General features: G+C 38.4%; 1 protein-coding gene across 4 annotated transcripts in view; it reads left to right on the top strand.

Moving 5' to 3' along the window:
* The window catches only part of MAP4K4 (mitogen-activated protein kinase kinase kinase kinase 4), a 155690-nt gene that overhangs the window by 79978 nt on the left and 53990 nt on the right, over positions 1–21722 (top strand). For all 4 annotated transcript variants that reach the window (XM_081947642.1, XM_081947643.1, XM_081947641.1 and 1 more), the window contains exons 4-7: positions 10142–10267; positions 14364–14474; positions 17128–17218; positions 18987–19117. In XM_081947642.1, coding sequence (XP_081803768.1) covers positions 10142–10267; positions 14364–14474; positions 17128–17218; positions 18987–19117 — 459 coding nt within the window. The remainder of the gene's footprint in view (positions 1–10141; positions 10268–14363; positions 14475–17127; positions 17219–18986; positions 19118–21722) is intronic.

Raw genomic sequence — 21722 nt, 5'->3', positions numbered from 1 at the left:
TCATAGTACTAAACTTTGGCTTAAAGAGAACTCTGGAATAAATGAAAAAGAATTATTTTCCCTTGATACTTTGCATTAATAATTTAATTTCATCTTAATTGTTTTAAACTAAACACATCTGTTTTGAGACATTGATCATACCAAAATATTTTGATAATGTTCCAGTTAACTTTTACAACTTTCCAAAACGTAGTTGCTCCTGATGCTTAGGGTCAGTGATGCAGATTATTAAAATAACTGAGTAGAAAGGTAAAATAAATAATATAATGACATTTTGGGATGTTATTCTGTCCTTCGTTTTCCTCCTCCCTGGCAACTCTGCAGGTTCTCTGTATATTTAAGAGGAGAAGGAAATTCCTGTTGACTGTCAGATTTAAACTGTTCTTTGGTCCTTTAGTCCTGCATTCACAGTTGTGTTTGTTTTGAGCCAAAATGTCTTGGAACATCGTGGTTGAAATGGCAAGAGGTAGAGTTTTCCCCCCTTCTTTAAATAAGTCCAACACTTTGCTTTTATGTGGAAGCTGTAGCCATGGCAACCGATGCATGGAAGCACAAAAAGGCTACTTTTAGAACTTTTAAGCTGCCACCTCTTTCCAATAATAATTTTCTTGAATGAGTGTTGTGTATCTTAACCCATACTCTTCACTACTCCTAGGGAAATGTAGAAATTAACAACTTAAAAAAGTTTATGGACGTGATTATTCCAAGTTTTAAATTTGTAATAATGATCTGTTTTTGACAAACCATGTTGGCTTTTGGATATTACTTTGTTTGCTTTTAGGTGTTCAATCATTCGTTGCTTGATTATCTTTTCCAGAATCTTCCCTAGAATTGAGGCCAGGCTGATAGGTCCGTGGTTTCCTGGATCTATTTTTTCCCCTTTTTTGAAAATGGGAAATACATCAGCTCTTTTCCAGTCCTCTGGCAGTTCCCCTGGTGTTCCAGGATCTTTGAAAGATGTAGTTCACTGGTTCTGAGATCATGTCTGCCAGTTCCTTCAGAACCTTGGGTTGTAATCCATCTGGTCCTGGTGATTTGAACTCATCTAGGGTGGACAAGTGCTCACTTATCATTTTCTTCCCTATTTTAACTTGTGTTCCTAATCTGTTTTTTGTGGTACTGTGTGTGATAAGTTGGACTGTTGACTTTCACTTGGTGACAACATCCAAGTTTGTGGAAGGAAAGGAAGAAAAGAAAGAATACATGTAGATTTATAATCCCCAACTGTAGGAGGCCCACTGGTATGATCCCACCAATTCTTTGTGGTTGAAATATTGGCATTGTGAGATAGTATAGGGTAGACAAGTTGCAAATATAGGAATTTAGCTTATTGGAATCTGGCTGAGGCATTAAATAACCATGTCTCTTAGATGCTAGAATCAAATAACTACAAAGTACTCCTTGTTTTGTGTAGTATTGCAAGCAATGAAATGGGAATACAGGTGGCTTGAACAACTATGGTACAGCTGGATAGATACAAGGAATCCTTTTGAAACTAGTATGGGCACCATTATAAAATCCTTGGCAATGAAGGAAAAGAAAGGACATGGGTTTTCTATTTAATTGCTTCTGTTGAAACTGCCCAAAGGAACTTTTTTAGAGCTGAGCAAGGCTCCAGACTACAAATGGTAATGTCAGCCTTCTTACTCCAAACTAGGCTTGTGAGCTTTTTGCAAATACGATTTCTTGGAAGCAAATGTAACTCTTAGTTCTGTTCATGCAACTACTTGCCTGTTAACTTATAAGGCTGTCTAAGTGTTCTGTCCTGCCAATGATTATTTCGATCATTAATATTTTTATTTTCTTAATCAAATGTCTTGCTAACTTGGATTTGGATTCAGTTTTTTCATGAAGGCAGACTTCTCGATCAACTAGATAGGAAAGAGACAGGGAAAGTGAAATACAGGTACCACCACAATTATGACCACAATTTAGCCCAAAATTTCTGTTGCCAAATGAAACAATTGTTAAGTGGGTTTGCCCCATTTTATGACTGGCTCCCCATTGACTTTGGTTGTCAGAAGATTGCAAAAGAGGATCACGTGACCAGGGATGGTATTCATTTACCTTCCCTACCGGTTCGCAAATGTGAGCGCACATCTGCGCATGCACTTTGGCTAAAACAAGTGGCTAAATCGAATGCCATAGAGCTGGGGGGGGACACCTGCGATTTCCGCTACTGGTTTTGGCGAACCAGTCCGAACCGGCAGAATATCATCTCTGCGAGACTGCAGTTGTCATAAATATGAGTCAATTGCCAAGCATCTGAATTTTGATTACATGACCATGGGGATGTTACAATGGTCGTAAGTATGAAAACTGGTTATAAGTCACTTTTCAGTGCCTTTGTAACTTTGAACAGTCACTAAATGAACCGTTGTAAGTCAAGGACTACAAGTACTGGTGATATTCCTGGTTTTCTTGATTACACCTATGCAAAGAATATTGTTTCAGTACTTAAGAGAGCTGTTCTTTCCTTTCCCTCAGTTCAAGCTGAAAGTGAAACTGGGAGATACATGCTTGTCCCATCACAAACTCTCCCAAGGATGGATGAATAATGTCATGCAATGTTTTATCTCCTGTGTTATTTGAAAGTTATATGAAGTTGCTGTCAAGGCTTACATCTGCCTTGGGAGATAGTTGTTAACAGGCTGATGATGCTCAGTACTAATAGTTACTGCACACCTTTGTTTACATGTCTCCAGATTCCTAATAGCTGAATATTCAGGCAAGTTGGAGCGCTTACTAGTTCTGGAAATGGACTGGAGAATTCAGAAATATGCCTGTTCAATAGGGATTCTTCCTTTTAAGGAATGAGTCCATAATTCAGGCATTCCCCACCATCCACCACTGACATTGATTGGGTAGCATATCAGATAAGCATATCAGAGAAGGTTTGTTTATCTCTGCTTTTGCTGATAAAGCAGGCACATCCGTATATTAAATGGCCAGCTATATACTCACTACTTCTAGCAGTTCTCCAGATTCTGACTCATTACAGAACTCCAGGTCTTAGTCAATTGCTACCAGTAGCTTCAGATCTAAAATGGCCCCTCAGTGAGCCTTCTGTTCCCCATCCCTCTCCCAGTTTTTCAGTGAGTAGCAGCTCTGGATGAGCCAATTTGAACGAGCCGGTTTTGTTTTAATAGAATAGCAAATCCCAAAGTCCAGTTATATTGCACAGAATACAGTAGTCAAAGTAGTTGATTACAGTTGCCCCTCTGTTCAAAGTACAGTACAAAACAACATGCTATTCAGAAATTCAGTTTTGTTTCAAGAAGAGTACCCTCAAAGCTGTTACATTCAAGTGCTTTTTCATAGTCCTATTTATTTGATGTTTTCACCTCTCTGAAGTCTACAATTTATTTATATTTGCTACATATATCAGCAAATTACACCCACACTATAATCCTGTGAATTGATAAGATGGTAGATGTAAGGTTAATAATTGCTTTCAGTGTTGTTCTTGGATTTGGGGATATCCCCAATGTTGCTTAACACAGAGAATTTTGCAAACTGCACTATCCTACTTGTTATTTGGGATTATACCAGACATTGCAATGTCCTCTTTTTGAAGCATACTTTGTTTTACAAATCAGATGTGTACAATTGCTATTCAGCAACCATAAAAAGTTTATGCTGAAATCCCAAATACATCTGAAAAGGTGATTTATCATCAGCATGTATACAACAGCCATTCTTTCTGTGTGGCCCTAAAGTCTTCTCTTCTCTTCCCCCCCCCCCCACCACCCAGCATGGCTATGGAATTATTATTTTTTTATAATTTTTATTATGATATAAATTAATATTGATATTATAACAAGCTTAACATATCTATACATAGGGTTATTTTAATGTATTTATTTAACATATGGCAAGGGTTATTTTAAATAGAAAACAAATCCACTGAGGAAAATCAAGACTCCAAATGAAAAGGCTACATTTTGGGCGGAATCAGCATATCACCAAACCACTGCTTTGGACTTTAGAGTGCAATTCCTAGCTGCAAAATGGTTATCTGGGACCCTGCCATAATGTAATTACCCTATAACACATGTACAAATTACAACTTTATAATTTCCATTATAAACTGCATTATTGTATCACTCTTGCATTTTTGTTCAAATTATAAGAGCTATAAAGAAACATGTTTTATCATTAGCTACAACATTATCTAGTTTTCTGGGTATACTATTTGGTCATATATTTTTCCCTCAGCTGTAATATTTGTCAATAGGAGGAGACAAAATAATTTTCCTTATTTGTCTCCAGTGTAATATCTTCATTTGTACATTGCCATCTACTATGTGCATTAAGATATACATTAATTTTAATAGAACATTAATAAAATTAGGACATTTGTTACTTAAAGTAACTTTTTCAGCTAAGCCAAAAGTTGTCTTAAAGCCTTTATGATCAAACTCTGTATTGGCAGTTAAAAATATGCTGTAAATTTATGTGTTCTAGGCTTATCTTTGCTATGTAAACATCAATATCCATTTTCTCTTTCGGGTTTGCAGTATACATGTTTTGCTATCACATCTGAAATGGACAGGTGGTGGTTACAATTAAGCCTAATTAACTGTGAAAATTATGATATACTAAGCCAGATCATTTGGCCCATAATTTCAGTACACTGTTCAGATGTTCTCAATTTCAGTTCCATTGTTGTCCCTAGGCAGAATAATCAATGGCAAGAAATTGTAGTCATAGATCATATACTTGGAAGCACCATATTTTCTAAATGTTTGAAACAGACTCACAGACAGAAACTTGATAGAATAAAATTAAAATTGTGTTTTAAACTTTCCATATTTAATAGAATTACCTAGATTATGGTTGAAAGATAGCCAGACAAGTATGGTATGAAGAGAGAGATGAATGATTTTGTTTTGTTAGACAACAAACTTGCCTGATTAGTCAAAAGTACTTTCTGCTATTGTTCTTAGGCAAGTATGGTAAATGTAGATGTCTGCTTATTGTCAACAGCTCTTCTGTTGGTATGAGGTCATGTCTGAGATACACACAGTTACCTTGTGACTCTGTTCATTATTGCTTATGTCTACATTTCAGCTGCAAGGTTTCCATATATGCCTGGCAGCATTGATGTAAATATCTGACCCAAGAATATACTCTTATCAGTCCTATGACTGTTGGTACTGCACTACAAATCTGGTAGAGAAGACTTTTTCTGTTAATATAGATATGTCAAGGTACATTAAGTACAGCAGCACAAAATAATCCTTGATGCTGAATAAATTGATATTCACAACTATGCAAAGCTTACACAACATGTATAATAAATAGTTATTTGTTTAAAATATTTTTTTAAATTTTAGATCTGACTTTTAATTTGATTCAGATTATTAAGAGTTATTATTTAGCAACAAATAAAAAGTAGTTCAAATTCTATAATGAACATTCACATTTTATTGCTTACTATTATGGAAAAATAATCTAACAGGTCTGATAAAACCTTTAGATTTTTAAACCAAATACCTTATATTTGGTTTATGGAATGGATTTGAATAGAAAGTAAAAAGAAATTTCCAGGACATCAAGGCCTTTTCCAGACCTCCTCATTATCTTAATTCCCTCAGCTTCAGGGACCCAAGGCTATTTTCCGTTTCGAATGAATAGAGAGTAGCTATTGTAGTTACTCTTTCTGCAGGTAGAAGTATCTGACTGATCTTGTCTGGGCCAACAAGCTAAGCAGGCTGAGGCTTAATTAGATCGTGGATGTTAAGTACTTAGACTATAAGTGCCAGACTAGGAAGTGGGAGGAAAAAATCCAAAATATGACAATGATAAATCACTTTCATATTAGAGCTAAGTAAATTGCATGGACATGTCCACAAAGCCAGCTCCAAGACTTTGTTTTAAATAAGGCAGGTTTTTTTTCTTTATATGTCTAGGATTAGTGAAAATGTGTGGTGGAGCTGTCTACTAAAAATAACACTTCCTTTGACTGATTCACTCTTTTTCAAAGAAAGCACTGTAACGGTTATTTACATGTTCTGAATAAGCTACATGTAGCATAATTTAGGCCAGTGTTTTTCACACTGAGAAACTTTATGATGTGTGGATTTTACTCCCATAATTCTCTCACCAGGATATTGGCTAGGGAATTCTAGTAACTGAAATTCACATGTCTTAAAATTGCTGATCAAGGCAACGATGAATGTACTGAATACTATTGCTTTTAATAAAAGGATAAAGTTACCCCTTTAAAATTAATTTTGATATAAAAAGGTTTGACTGTGTTTCATTTAGCCCATAGTTGTGCTATAAATTGTCTACATATTTATTGCAATTAATTATTCAGCAAAAAATGAATATGGTTTTGCATGAAGTTCTGATATTGTTTTAGGAATCAATTCTCTCTCTTTCTCTCTCTCTCTCTCTCTCTCTCTCTCTCTCTCTCTCTCTCTCTTTCTCTCTTTCTCTCTCTCTCTCCCCTCCCTCTTATCCATATCATAAGTTGCTGCATCAAGTGCTGAAGAATTAAAAATATAGTAGCACAAATGGAATTCATCAACAACCAATTACAATTATGAAATTAGAATAGGTGGTGCCTTACCAGTGAGAACAAACAAATACGTTTTCTCAAAGTAATTACTAATGAATTGGAAGCAATAGCCTCTTACATACAAGTTTAAGATACAGAAGGATCTTGACAGACTTGAACATTGGCCACTATCTAACAAAATAAAATTCAGTGGTGAAAGAAGTAAGGTTCCACATTCAGGCAAGAAAAACAAAATGCACAAGTACAGTATATGTGAATAGTACTCAGTAGTAGTAACTGTGAGTGGAATCTTGAAATCCTAATGGACAATCACTTAAATATGACCCAGCTATTCTCCAAAGCACCTGAGGGTAGAAGAAGAAGCAGTGGATGGAAACTAATCAAGGAGAGAAGCAACTTAGAACTAAGGAAAAAATTCCTGATAGTTAGAACAATTAATCAGTGGAACAACTTGCCTCCAGAAGTGTACACACACACGCACACACTCACTCACTCACTCACTGAAAGAAGTTTTATTTTATATTTTATAGATTTATTATTTTTATAGTTATTTTATATCACAGACATCTGTCTCCTGTCCTGATCTTTTATTATGCGCCATTTCTGGCAGACATATATAAAGTATGATACTACCTTACTAATTGGGCAAGCGAAGAACTCTAGTGTTGTGTTTTGCTGGAATTAAAAGTGTTTTAGCTATGTTTTAATCTTACCTATTATGTATAATTCTGTAACATTATTTGGTACTGCTTACATATAAGGTTAACTAGTATTCTTTATAATGAAACTTAAAAAAGTGCCTTTTAACATTAGCAACAGAACTGAACACTATACTAAAAGAATTCAAAGTGGTTTTTATTCATGCTTAAAAAGCTACTTTCAAACAGATTCAAAGTTTTGGGCATGGCAACCTGGTAACAAAAACATAGCATTCTATTTTTTTTAAAGGAACCATAATGTTTCCATGCTGATGTGAAACCACACTACTAACATTTTATATCATTGTCTTAAATCTGTCTGACTTGACTTGTCTTCAGTTAGAATCTGCTCCTTATGAAATAATAGTTTTTTTCTGGTATCATCACTAGTGCCACAGGGAGTCTTTTCTCATAAGGCTTGATCATGATATAATTCAGGCACTTAGTTGTTTTAAAAATAATGTTAGCCACATGTACCCGGAAAAAATTGTGTCCTTATTATTGAACGACTTAGCTTTAAAATAATAGACAAATTCACTGTCAACAATTTTTAAGTGGCAGCTGCTATTATGCCCTAGGATCAGATGCAACTTATCAGTTACCATCAAATATGAAACAGTATATAACTGTTGCTGTTAGGTTCCTGTTTTGAATTTCTCATAAACAAAAACTTAGCAAGAGATGCAACATTAGATAGGCATCTGGTCAGTTCCAGCAGATCAAACCTTGTTTTCTTCGTACTCTGCTTGAGGTCTTGTTAAACTGGATTACATATGCTTTTATCACTTCAGTGTAGCAAGAAGTTTATAAGCTTGCAATAGTTCCTGAGAGGCTCAGGAAATCTTTTCTAATGTCTCCATGGTATTAAAAAATAGAGAGAGACACCAGAAAGTGAAGTTTCTCAAGAATTTGAGAAACTCTTAAGTTTTCCCAAATTGTAAGTTTTGTTATTTTGAATTCCAAAACATACTTCCCAGTGTTCCTAAGATTATTTATATGGCATCTAAAATATATCTCAACTTCCCATTTTCTTCTCTTTCTACACAGGTTAATTTAAGATTTCCTCCATTTATCCTAATATAATTCCCAGACCTTTTCTCTTTGCTCAGGTAATTGGCTAAAATAGATTCATGGCCATGGCCATTTGTGTATAAAATTGTAATATAATATTAATAGGTTCCTTTCATGGGATTTTGATTTTAGCTCTTTCTATATGAAAGAATAATATTATAAAAGCTAAAATAACCACTTAATTAATGGAGCTTTTCAAATTGAGGTCTGTGAAAAGATTTAATTTCTGTTACTGAAGCTTTGTTAAGCAGAGTAGGTCTTATTTTTTCTTTATTGCATACACTTTTCTGTCGCTATATTTTGCTCTCTTAATTTGGGTTATATTCTGATTCACTCTTAATTAAAGCATACTTTTCTTAATAGGTTTTTATGAACAAGAATCAAGAAAAAAATGCCATGAGAACATAAAAAACAAGATTTTTTTTATTCTTCACATGCATCCCTGGATAGGAAAATAAAAATAAATAAATTATAGCATATTTGTGTTTCTAAAAATCTAAAAAAAAAAATGGAGTGATGCTGTATCAGTAGCCACCAGATGTCAGTGCAACAGATCCTATCCTGTTTTGAACAGAATATATTCTGTAATACAATTGTGCAGTAATTATATATTAAAGACTTATATATATTGATTCATGTCAAGTATCTTAACTATTATTAGAAGGTGGTATTAAAGATAGTCACTTAAATTAAATAATTATTAATTCAAAAAGTACTGATATTTCTTTATTTTAAACATTTGACTGTGATTTTATCTGCGCTTTTATGAGTAATGAAGAAAGTGTTTTGGAGGGAATTTTTCATTTGCTTATTTCGGGGAAACACAGTATTCAGATAAATGTGTTGAAGACTTAATTCTTATCCTAAATAAAAGTGTTGACTTTGTATTTGAATCAGATATCACTTTTCATTGATCCAACTTTCACCAGATCCAAACCAATTTTTAAAAATCAAGTAAGACACGAACAATTACAAATTGGGTTCCAAGAAATATAAAGACTTTACTTCAGACTTTTAAATGTTAGTTTAAAATGTCAGTTATGGTACAATTTGTAATTATGGGGATCCTATATTATAAAGAGCTTTTGCAACACGAGGATTAAAAAAACCCATTGTACTAAATATGTGGAATAACAAAATTAAACAAAAATATATTTGGACTAATAAAATATATGTAATCACTTTCTAAATAAAGGGATAAAAATATTATCCAATTGCTTGGTGCCTAATATACAGTTACCAGGGATGGGTTCCGACAGGCACTACTACCGTTTTGGTTGTGTGTGCTTTGCGCGCTTACGCTTGATGCAGAAGCGAAAAACAACATGGCGGCGCCATAGGACCTGCCCAGAGAACCAGTTTGGGCGCGTGGCAGGCCTGGGTTTCTGCCAGTTCCAGCAACCCAGGCTGCCAAATTACTACCGGTTCGGCTGTACCTGTAGGAACTCACCACCGACAGTTACCTGGTTTTAAAGGATGGTATAGTTCCCCCCCCCCATTTCCTATTTTTTTCTTAATATGCTTTACTTTTTCTACCTATTTACTTAATATATATTATATCTCTTCTTTTTATATAAAAAAGCAAAGTAACAAAGTAAAGTAGTGCCTGTAATTTTTTAAGAGTTCTGCTTGATTTAGATAGTAAAATGTTTTCTGTAACTAAATTAAGATCCAGTCTTATGGATTGCTAGCAGTCCTACTTTGCAATATACTATGGCATAACATTGGTTTGGCAGTCTACTATGGCATAACATTGGTTACTGTAAAGCTAATAAGATAAAAAAATACTTGAGAAAGTATCATGTATATTGCAATAGGCTCATTCTTGTTTTTTTTTCCAAAGGATGAAGAAGAAGAAATAAAGCTGGAAATCAACATGCTGAAAAAATATTCCCATCATAGAAATATTGCAACGTACTATGGTGCTTTTATTAAAAAAAGTCCCCCAGGCCATGATGACCAATTGTGGGTAAGGACATCTTTCATGAGTTTGTACATAACTTTTCCTCTTAGATCTTGAGAGCATCAGGTTAAATAAACAAGATTAGAATGCAGCAAAGTCTTGCGATATTCTAACAGAATTAAAAGATAAATTGCACAATTGCGTGGCTCATCGTTATACATTTTTGTGACATGATTTATTGACAGAAAACATTTATTTATGCCTTTGTTCTGTAGCAGAACAAGAATATGAAAGGAACTGTTATCTTCCCGCTTTTAACGCTTAGTAAAAACACTCTGTTAAGTTAGGGCTAATTCTTTCGCATGAAGGTTTTAGTGAAATTAGTATTATTACAAAACAAAGAAACCAAATGCTTTACAGAGCTAGGTTTGTACATCTATTTAGACAATCCAATGCTTTACTTAAAATAAGGAGCTATTTATTTACTTCTATTTACTTTGTGCAACAAAAGTAACTTTGCTCAATGTTGGACATTTTTTGAAAACTTAAAAAAAGAATTTCTCTGTTGCTTTGTGAGAAACAGTGCTCCATGATGTCATGCTGGCCACATGATAGCCGAAATGTCTTTGAACAGTGCTGACTCAACAGCCTTGAAACGGAGATGAGTGCCACCTCATATAGTCAGCAACAACTAGCAGAGTAAAATCCGCAGGGACTCCTTTCCTTTGTGAGAAAAAAGAATATTGATAGAATAAAAAGGTTGTCCCATGGGTGCTTTTTCAAGAGGCAACTGCACTTTCTGGGTTTTTTTGGAAGACGTTTCACTTCTCATCCAAGAAGCTTCTTCAGCTGATCCAAGAAACTTCTTCAGAGCTGAAGAAGCTTCTTGGATGAGAAGCAAAATGTCTTCAAAGAAAAACCAGAAAGTGCAGCGGCCTCTTGAAAAAGCACCTTTGGGACAATGTGAAATCTCAGCTGACAGTTCTTTTGTGAGTGTTGGCCTTAATATGCATTGAGTTCTTTCCCACAACCTAAGAATTTATAATGTGTTGGCATAGTATATGTATGGATCCAAACAGAATGGCCTTTTGCAATTGACAGATAGAAATATTGTCAATGCACAAATTTTCTAAGTGCCATCAAATATTTTTTTGGTGTAGCACCCAGGGCCGGATTTAGATGAAAAGAGGCCCTAGGCCCGTGATGGCGAACCTATGGCATGCGTGCCAGAAGTGGCACACAGAGCCATTTCTCCTGGCACGTGGAGCCATCACCAGTTCCTCTTCCAGGTTCCGTCACAGCAGCCAGCTGGTCTTCACATGCATTGGCGTGCCAGAAAGCAGAAGTGGAGCTGCCCAGTGCACATGCGCACGCCAGGAAAACGATCTTTTTGTTTCCAGGGTACACATGCGCGTTGGCCATTTGGTGATCTGGTTCCTGGCGCCATGCACACGCAAAAAACAGCAACAGGAAGAGCAATGGCCGCGCGGGCCAAAAGACGCGGAGAGGGGTTCTCGGCCATCATTTCTTAGCAGAGTAGAGCTGTGGTCGGGGCTTCCCTCCCTCCCTGCCTGAGCGGGTTTCTTGCATGGCCCCAGCCCTCCAGCCGGTGGCTCATCTGCGGTCCGAAGTGCCTGGCCGGCTTGGGTGCCCCAGAAAAGCAGCGGCAGCTACAAGGGGAAGGACAGGAGCGGGCGGATGGCCCCTGCAGCCAATCCCACCCCAGCCAGAAGCAGCACTATGACAGCCACCGGGAGTGAGGGAGTGGCAACAGCAAGAACAGGCTTTCCTCCCTCCCCACCTGAGCGGGCTACTTGCACAGCTCCAGCCCACTGCTCTGATGAGGATCCAGTCTGGAGCGCCTGGCTGGCTCAGGTGCCCCAGAAGACCAGCAGCTACAGCCACAGGGAGAAGGGCAGGAGCAACTGGGCAGCCACCGCAGCTGCTCCCAGTCAGTGAGCCAGGCTCGGTGGCGTCTTTATGAGGGTAGCGTGCCTCCCTGCCAGCAGCTCCTCCAGCATCCCAGCTGGAAGCAGCAGCGCAACAGTCGCCGTTACCAGGGGCGAAGGTGTGGCGGTGGCGAGAACAGGTGACCACCACCCCTTTGTCCCTTCCCCAACAGCGGCTGTTGCGCTTCCGCTTCCAGACGGAATGCTGGCGGAGGAGCTGCTGGCGGGGAGACGAGATACCTGCATAAAGATGCCGCCGAGGGTGTGGCAGAATATATCCCAGCTTGAAGTGGCAGTGCTCCGGACTGCTCAGAGACTCATCAGAGCCGCGGGCTGGAGCTGTGCAAAAAGCCTGATTGGGCTGGGGGGGGAAGGGAGGGAAGCCTGGGACAGCCCGTCCTTGCCATCGCCATCCCTTCGCCCCTGGTAGCGGCGGCTGTTGCCCTGCTTCTTCCAGCCGGGATATATTCTGCCAGGCCCTTGGCGGCATCCCTGTACCAGGGGCGAAGGGGATGCGGTGGCGAAGACAGGCGGTCCCATGCTCCCCTCCCTCCCACCCCTGCCCGAGCAGCCTTCTTGCACAGCTCCAGCCCGCAGCTCCAATGAAAATCCACAGTTCGAAGTGCTGCCACTTCCAGCCGGGATATACTATGCCACGCCCTCAGCGGCGTCTTTATGCAGGTAGCTCGCCTCTCTGCCAGCAGCTCCTCCAGTATCCCGGCTGGAAGCGGAAGCGCAACAGCCGCTGTTGGGGAAGGGACGAAGGGGCAGCGGTCGCCCATTCTCACCACCGCCACCCCTTCGCCCCTGGTAACAGCGACTGTTGTGCTGCTGCTTCCAGCCGGGATACTGGAGGAGCTGCTGGCAGAGAGGCGAGCTACCTGCATAAAGACGCCACCAGCAGAATATATCCCGGCTGGAGGCAGCAGTGCTCTGGACCGCAGATCCTCATCAGAGCGGGCTGGAGCCGTGCCAGTAGCCCGCTTGGGTGGAGAGGGAGGGAAGCCCTTGTCTGTCTCGGGAGGGCAGGGGAGGCTGTTTTTGCTCTCCCCAAGCTCCTTGAAAGCCTCTCGAGCCTGGGGAGGGTGAAAAACGGGTCTATCGCGGGCCAAAAGGGGGGGTCGCGCAGGCATGCACAGGGGTGCACATGCACGCATGCGCAAGGGGGTATGGCACGCCCGCGTACGACCCCCTTGCGCTCCCCCCGCTTTTGGCACGGGAGCCCAAAAATGTTCGCCATCGCTGCCCTAGGCTATTCCACTTATGGAGCCCTTTCACCTCCCATTTTTAAGTTTGTAAATTACATGAGAGATAATAAAATACATCATTACTGTGATATATATCAATATATTAAATGAAACATGTTGTAATTAGTACTAACCTTTATAAAAAATGTGGCACGGATAATAAATAAAAATAAGAGCCCCCTCTTGATCTTGAAGCCCTAGGCTGAAGCCTAGTTAGCCTATAGGAAAATCCGGCCCTGGTAGCACCTAACGTGCTGATAACAATTGAGACCATTACAACTTGTTTATAATCACAGTTTTTGACTACTTTTTCAACTATATGTTCCCACCAATTTTTCATTACTAGAACAGATGCAGTGCCAAAAGTAGTGAATATTGTTTCAATCAAAGACCTTCGTATATTAACACCTTAGTGTTAGTAGTCTCATTCTTTATGTACTGTATGATTATCTGTATTGTGCAGTACGCAAGTAAGGTTTGCACATAATGATAAATCAGCAGTCTTCACACATAACTAACTTTGAAAATTTAACCTCAGTAGTATTGTTAGGTATCACTATAAGTAGGGACAGTTACCAGAAAATGGTAGGAAAAATCAGTTAATATTGGGGGAGCAACAAAGAGGATGATGTTATAGAAGGTTAATTCATAATAACTGGTTAATTCAGGTTACGTTAGCTAGTTTTTACATAGAAAAGAGACCAGACAGAGTAGTTAGACAGCCAGTTTTACTTAAGAATCTTTTATAATGTCATGCACAAATATAGCCATGGAGTGCACATCTTATTCTCTGAATGTTAATAGGCTGATATGAAATAAACTTATAATTGTTACTGAGGTTTAAGTTGTAATGCATATGGTATATTCTTATGGGAACTTACTTTATTTCAGTAAATTCATCCAAACGGTATGTCATATATGGACTGAAGGTATTATGTATAATTGTTTTGTATTCTGTTTTTTTAGCTTGTTATGGAGTTTTGTGGTGCAGGCTCTATTACGGATCTTGTGAAGAATACAAAAGGAAATACTTTGAAAGAGGACTGGATAGCATATATCTCCAGAGAGATTCTCAGGGTAAGAAACATGAAAAATGCATTTCTATTTAAATTGTTAAATTTTAAATTCTGCTTCAACTTTGATAAGTCTTAACAGTGACGAAATGCAAGATTACTATTTTTAATAATATTTAAAAGTAAATTATGATGTAACAGGGTGCATTAGAAACTGTATTGTGATATTATTTGGTACAACATATATTTACAGCTTACTACAGCACTTTCTTAGTCCTCTAGAAGAGTAAAATACAACCAGGGCTTGCTACAACCTTGTGTACAATTCTGGAAACTACAAAGGGTAATTAAAACACACACACATATATACCGTGTTTCCCCGAAAATACAACCTGTCCCGAAACTAAACCCATGCCACATTTTTCGCGTGGGCAAAAATATAAGCCCACCCCCGAAAATAAACCCCCCCTCCGGACAGGCAGAGCACCGCTCACTGACCTAGCGTTATTCCAAAAGTGCCAAGTCGCAGGAGCCGGGGGGGAGCGCTCACGTTGCTTGCCGCCTTCGGGATACCGCTAGGTTGGGGAGTGGCGTTCTGCCTGGCCGAAGGGGAGAGTTGCCGGGCGGCTGCTCCCTTGTGAACTGGCTCCCGAAGAGCCAGGCACAGCCTCAGCGGCGAAGCAGCCATGAGGTAACCATGCTCACGAGCAGCCGCCCGGCAAATCCCCTCTCCAGCTGGAAAGAGCGCCATTCACTGACCTAGGGGGTAATCCCTAAGGTGCCAAGCCATGTGGCACTCTGCCCGCCCTCCAGCTCCCGCGGCTTTGCACATTCGGGATACCCCCTAGGTCAGTGCATGGAGCTCTGCCCGGCTGGAGAAGTGGGTTGCGCGAGCGCCTGTTCCGCCCGCAGCTTCACCAAGCACTTGCGCAGCTCTCCCAGGCCACCGCCGCTGGCTGCTGCTGCCCGCCGCCACCCCGTTCCGCTCCGCGCATAACTTCCAAATCCAAAAATCGGGGCCGAGTGTTCTAGCATCGGCCGCTCTAGGACTGCTCTCTATGATGGGCCGGCTGCTGGAAGACTCTCTGTCCGGCAGCCAGCCCACCATAGAGAGCACTCCTAGAGCGGCCGATGCTAGAACACTCAACCCCGATTTTTGGATTTGGAAGTTATGCGCGGAGCGGAACGGGGGGGCGGCGGGCGGTGGTGGGCAGCAGTAGCCAGCGGCGGTGGCCTGGGAGAGCTGCGCAAGTGCTTGGTGAAGCTGCAGGCGGAACAGGCACTCGCGCAACCCACTTCTCCAGCCGGGCAGAGCTCCATGCACTGACCTAGGGGGTATCCCGAATGTGCAAAGCCGCGGGAGCTGGAGGGCGGGCAGAGTGCCACATGGCTTGGCACCTTAGGGATTACCCCCTAGGTCAGTGAATGGTGCTCTTCCCAGCTGGAGAGGGGATTTGCCAGGCGGCTGCTCGTGAGCATGGTTACCTCATGGCTGCTTCGCCGCTGAGGCTGTGCCCGGCTCTTCGGGAGCCAGTTCACAAGGGAGCAGCCACCCGGCAGCCCCAAAACAATAAGCCCTCCCTGATAATAAACCCAAGGGCATATTTCATGGGGCAAAAGAAAATAAGCCCCTGGCGTTTTTTCGGGGAAACACGGTATGTGAATATATATATATATTCATTCTTTATTTCATGTTATTCTAAATTGCTCGTTACTGGTATAGCTATCACTAATGATAAAAAGAGTTTTTTCTATAAGAGAAATTGCAACTGTATCAGACTTTACACACATTCATGCAGATGCATACACAGAATATAACTTTGCATTCCTGACCAAGCAGTATCTTTAATCTGCCAATAACTATATAAGGTTATATTCTCCCTTATATAGAGAAATCTCTCTCATTCAGAATACATTACTACAATAGTTTGTGTGATCTTAAATATTGAGTAAAGTTACTGTCACTGATACTTTATAATATAATGTCTTGCTATAATGTCTTATTTTTCTGTACAAGAACCTGATTTTATTAAGTTCTCTTATAAATCTGATCCAAGCTATCTTTTGGAGGGGGGGGGCAGAAAATTCATGATTACTGGTCTTGGTAGTATTCCATTCATGAAAAGCAATTGGTTCAAAGTGTACTTTAAATTTCATTGATATATAAATGAATGAAAAGAAGCAAATAATTGTTAGGATTGTGTGTATATTTATAAATATTTTACAGAATTTGTACTAACCTTATGGATTATTCCACCTTACAAAATTTATATTAGCATTATCAGTTATAGGTAATACTGTATGTCAAATAACCAGGTTTCCTTTCGAATTATACTTTGCTTGCTATACATTTTTTCTACTCTTGCCAGTAATTTTACATAATGATCGGTAGATTGGTTTGTCTTACAGAACCATAGATATTACAACATTTGCTCTTATCAAGTATGTTCCAGAAATGTCTTAAAAGTTGCGAACTTGTTATATATTAAACAGTGTAAAATTATGTGAAGTTTTATGAGTAGTCTGTGTTAATAAAACAGCTTCTATAGTTCCTTTTGTTAAAGAACATAAAACCAAAAAAGGAGTAGCAGTAATAATTTGGGGAAAACATGGACTACAGTATGACATACTGCAAGCCTGAATGTTGCATATTTAAGGAAAAAGAAACAATGAATTGTTTCACATGAATTGTCTTGCTTTTTTTTAAAAAAATGCAGGGATTGGCACATCTACATGCCCATCATGTGATTCATCGAGACATCAAAGGACAGAATGTATTGTTAACAGAAAATGCAGAAGTGAAATTAGGTAAGTTAATTAGACTGTTCTTAATGTCCTTCTGGCTTGTTATTTCATCTCAATTATTATTTCATCTAGTAACAACGTATCTGGAGAGGTATTGAGAAATGATCTGAATAGTCAATACTATTGTGAATTTATCATAGTTTATTTAGTAATAAACTAAATAAAATAAAAAATTGTAGACCTCTAATTCAAAATCACAGTTAGTTACTTTTTAACATTTCATATCCTTTATTTCCATTTGAATTTTAATGTCTGCCCTTTGCTGAGAATACCAAAATGGTTGGATTTGAAATTGTTAGGATATTCATGTATGGATGCTTAAGATGCAAGCTATTAGGTACATAAAAACAGTGTTGAAAGAGCCCAACCCAGCTCCCATAAGAGTAAAGTCATTTAAAGATCATATGGCTCACTCTGCAACTCAAAACATGAGACCTATTATTTTTTATCAAGGTTGTTAATCAAATCATGTTATTGTTAATCAAATACGGCTTCCTCATTCATCTGCTTGTTAGAAGCCAGCCTGTGGGCTACTGATTGCAGGAGTCTGTAACTCTCGTAAGTGCAATCCAGTTACCAAACACCCAAAGGCAAACACACGACATTGGCATGGCGCATGACCATAACTTCAAGGATAGGTTGTAAGTCATTACAAAATGGCATCACTGGAAAAGATATAGTGGTTCAGTTTCCTTTGGATAACTGGTTCCCAAGATGATTTGAAGCAGGGGTGGGTTGCTGCCGGTATTACTGCCAGTTTGGCGTGCGAAAACTTTTACTTATCCTTTTTGTCTTTCAGTATATCAGAGAGTTCTTTGTGCAGCCATGCTGGTTTCTTTTGAGATGCTTTTTTTTTTCTTCATTGGAATTGTGCTAGGCTTTTACTGTATAATCTCACTTTGGAAAGTTTCCCAAGCGTCTTGGATTGTTTTCCCCGTGAAGATTCTCATTCATGGAATCCTTCTCAATCTTGCTCTAAATTTATTGAAATCAGCTATCTTGAAATCCAAGAGTTTAGTTTAACTTTTTTTCTATTGCTTGTGCTTGTATAATGTTGAATTCCAATATTCTATGTTCACTCACCACCACCACCCCGGTACCTGTAACATCAACGAATTTATGAAATACATTTTCATAGATGGATGGATGGATGGATGGATAGATAGGATAAACTGTGCTTAATGGCAGTTAGAGAAAGTGAGAATCTTGGTCTTGGAATAATTTATTATTCTCCTCAATATAATCATTCATAAGTGATCTTTTAAGACAATGGTCTCTTTTAAGACCAGTGGAAGTCAATTTCAATCTTATATTCTGATTAATTTTAATGAGTAGCAGAAGCAGATGTTTGTCTCTTGTAGTGTATTTAAGTTTACACCATCATTTAGATACTATGTCAAAAGTAACCTAAAGATTATATTTTTATGCGACATAAAAACATTTTCTATATTTGTATATATACTTTCTAGCTTATTGTTACTTTCTTTCTGCCCCCAAAATTCCCTTAGGGTTTATTGTGACATAGTACAATTGTCTTTGAATATGGTATTCTTTCAATCTTTAATACGAGACTGGGTTTGATTAAAAATATCGTACAATGAAAAATAATATGAATTGCATACATTTTAATTAATGGCATTCCATTTGCTTCAATTTTTCATTGATGGCCTGGTTTGTTTTAATTCGATATAATTGCACAAGATTGCCTCAAGTAATTCTTGAGAACTTACTTCCACGTGTTTAATTCTCCATCTCTTCCATTTGAATATAGTGGATTTTGGTGTTAGCGCTCAGCTGGACCGGACAGTTGGTAGAAGAAATACTTTTATTGGGACACCTTATTGGATGGCTCCAGAAGTTATTGCCTGTGATGAAAATCCAGATGCAACATATGACTATCGAGTAAGAAAAATATTGTGCTCTATTTCTTTCACCCATTGGTTTTGTAAACAAATGTCTTTATTTCATTAATATTTCAATAATGAACCTTAATCATTAAGGTTTTGTAAGGACAGCATTATATTCCCTCTTGAGTAAGGAAGTTTTTTCTTTAAATTGAGGAGCAAGATAACCCAACACAATCTGGAAAAATAAATCTTAGATCACACCTGATAATCTCAAATATGTCAAAGCATACTGTTTTAGATAATAAATGTTGCTCTTTTTTAGTATTTCTGTTGTAGGAAATAGAAAAGGTAATCTTTTTGGACTCGAGGGCCAGCAATCAAGTGATTATTTGGTGCCTCCTCTCAAATCATGTTGAAACAAAGAGGAGATTCTCCTTTTTAGGTTTCATTTTCCTACCATATTCATGTTCCTGCAGCCTTTCAAACAGCAGAGGCCTAAACTCCTACTTGATTTATGTGTGGGCCTTCAAATCAGCGTGACTCTTGGGGACTACATAGAAAATTTACACAATTTTCTTGGTGCCATTTTTCAAAAGCGGTATGACTGAAAAAAGCAACTGGACGAAAAGAAGTCACTGCTTTCCATGTCTAGAGCAGAATAAGAACTCACAATCTTCCCATTTTTAGTTCAGTATTTTTAACCACTAGTCCTAACTAGCTGGAATTAAGTGAGCATGAAATCAATCTAAGGAGGAGGTTGTGGTTGTACAATCCTTTAATCCAAACATTAAATTTTAAACACTGTCATGTTATATGGGTTTCTTGTTTTGAAATTGAGTTTATAATAATAATAAATAATAAATATTTATTTCTTAGCCGCACCCTCTCCCGAAGGACTCGGGGCGGCGTACAATGAAACATATGAAATAAATATGTGGACAAAACAAACATATAACAGAAACATATACCGAGACATACACAAGGAGGAGGTCGGCTGATAAATAAAACAATTAAAATACAGTATTTAAAAACCCCTAGATAATTAAATATAATTAAAATACCCAATAAAAACCCGTCAGGAGCGATATGGTTAAATCAAAGTTGAGCCAGGCCAGCTGCTTGGAATAGGTGGGTCTTAAGCTTAATACGAAAGGAGCGGAGGTCAGAGGTATTCCTAATATCCGGAGGGAGGTCATTCCACAGGGCTGGGCCCGCCACAGAGAAGGCTCTACTCCTAGGCGCCGCCCCCCGACACTGTCTAGTGGACGGCACCTGGAGGAGGCCCTCTCTGTGCGAGTTTGCTTCTTCAAGATCATTTTGAAGAAGCAGACTCTTCAATTACAGAAATATCTGAGCTTTATCATGGAAAACCAATGGGGGGAAAAAGATAACTTGGTATTTAATGTTTTCAATTCTAGAACAAAGCATTCATCTTGCTGAGGAGCTTGAAATATTTCAGAATCTTGGGGGATATGATCTTACATCACACTAAATACAATTTCTAAGTACATCTTTGTTCCCCAATGGTAATTAATATTTGGCTGTGCATGAATGTGGAATAAGAGGGACAGGAGATTAATAATATTGGAGATGATATCAACTATTTATAACTTAATGGTCTGTCGTACAGCATAGGATAAATATTGAGATCATTGGTATAAAATTGACGTCTTTAGAAATAATGAAAAGGGATATTTTACTGTGATACCTGTTAGATTTCATAAAAGAACTATAGTTTGAGGTACAATTGTTTCCAGCTGTTCTTTATATCTGTGTTAACAGATAGTTTATTTTTTTTCAGTCATGAAATTCCAATAGGAATAAGATAGATAGAAATTAAATTAAATTAAACCTTCTGACTGATGATTAATTTGGTAATACTGGTCGGGTGTTACAGTCCAGCATATTTTAGTGATACTAATTGGAGGAAAGCTGTGTGCAGCCTGTTACAACTTCCCATGTTAATATTGGAGTTTAAAAAAAAGCCTCCCTCCTTTCCCTTCCTTCCTTCCTTCCTTCCTTCCTTCCTTCCTTCCTTCCTTCCTTCCTTCCTTCCTTCCTTCCTTCCTTCCTTCCTTCCTTCCTTCCTTCCTTCCTTCCTCAGTGTTTACTCTGCTATAAAGTGACTCTGTATTGGCCTTCAACATGTATTGTATTATGGACTATGTCTGCATTGGGGATAAGAGATTTTGCATTGTTTCAGATCTGATAAACATTTTCAATTTTTTTTAAATAGAGTTCATGTTTTAGGAGACTTGTTAGTTAAAAACTTACAGTAGTAGGCTACTGAGGAGCAGTATGTCCACATTCTTGAATCTTGTACTCTGAAATGTATTTTTACATTTATTTTGAAATAGAACAAGCAACATATTTGCAAAGATTTATGAGCTTTTTATAGTAGTGTTCTTGAGTGTTTTACAGTATGCTTAATGTCCTAGTAGTTTAATTTTGCACAATCTTTGCTTTCCTGTTGATGTAATGCCCATCAATTTGGTTTTGGTTTCTAAGTAATTGCATATCCAGAACATCAGAAAAACATATGTTAGAAAAATACGTATAGCCGAATAATACAGAATTTACAGAAATGTTATACCCGTGGTTGGAAAAGTGTTGTTTTCCCTTTCAGATACATAAGATATCTATATGAAAATGTGTGAATA

The sequence above is a fragment of the Natrix helvetica genome (assembly GCF_964273705.1).
Source record: "Natrix helvetica genome assembly, chromosome: 3".
Taxonomy (NCBI): Eukaryota; Metazoa; Chordata; class Lepidosauria; order Squamata; family Natricidae; genus Natrix; species Natrix helvetica.
This window is presented reverse-complemented; position numbering and strand designations above follow the sequence as displayed.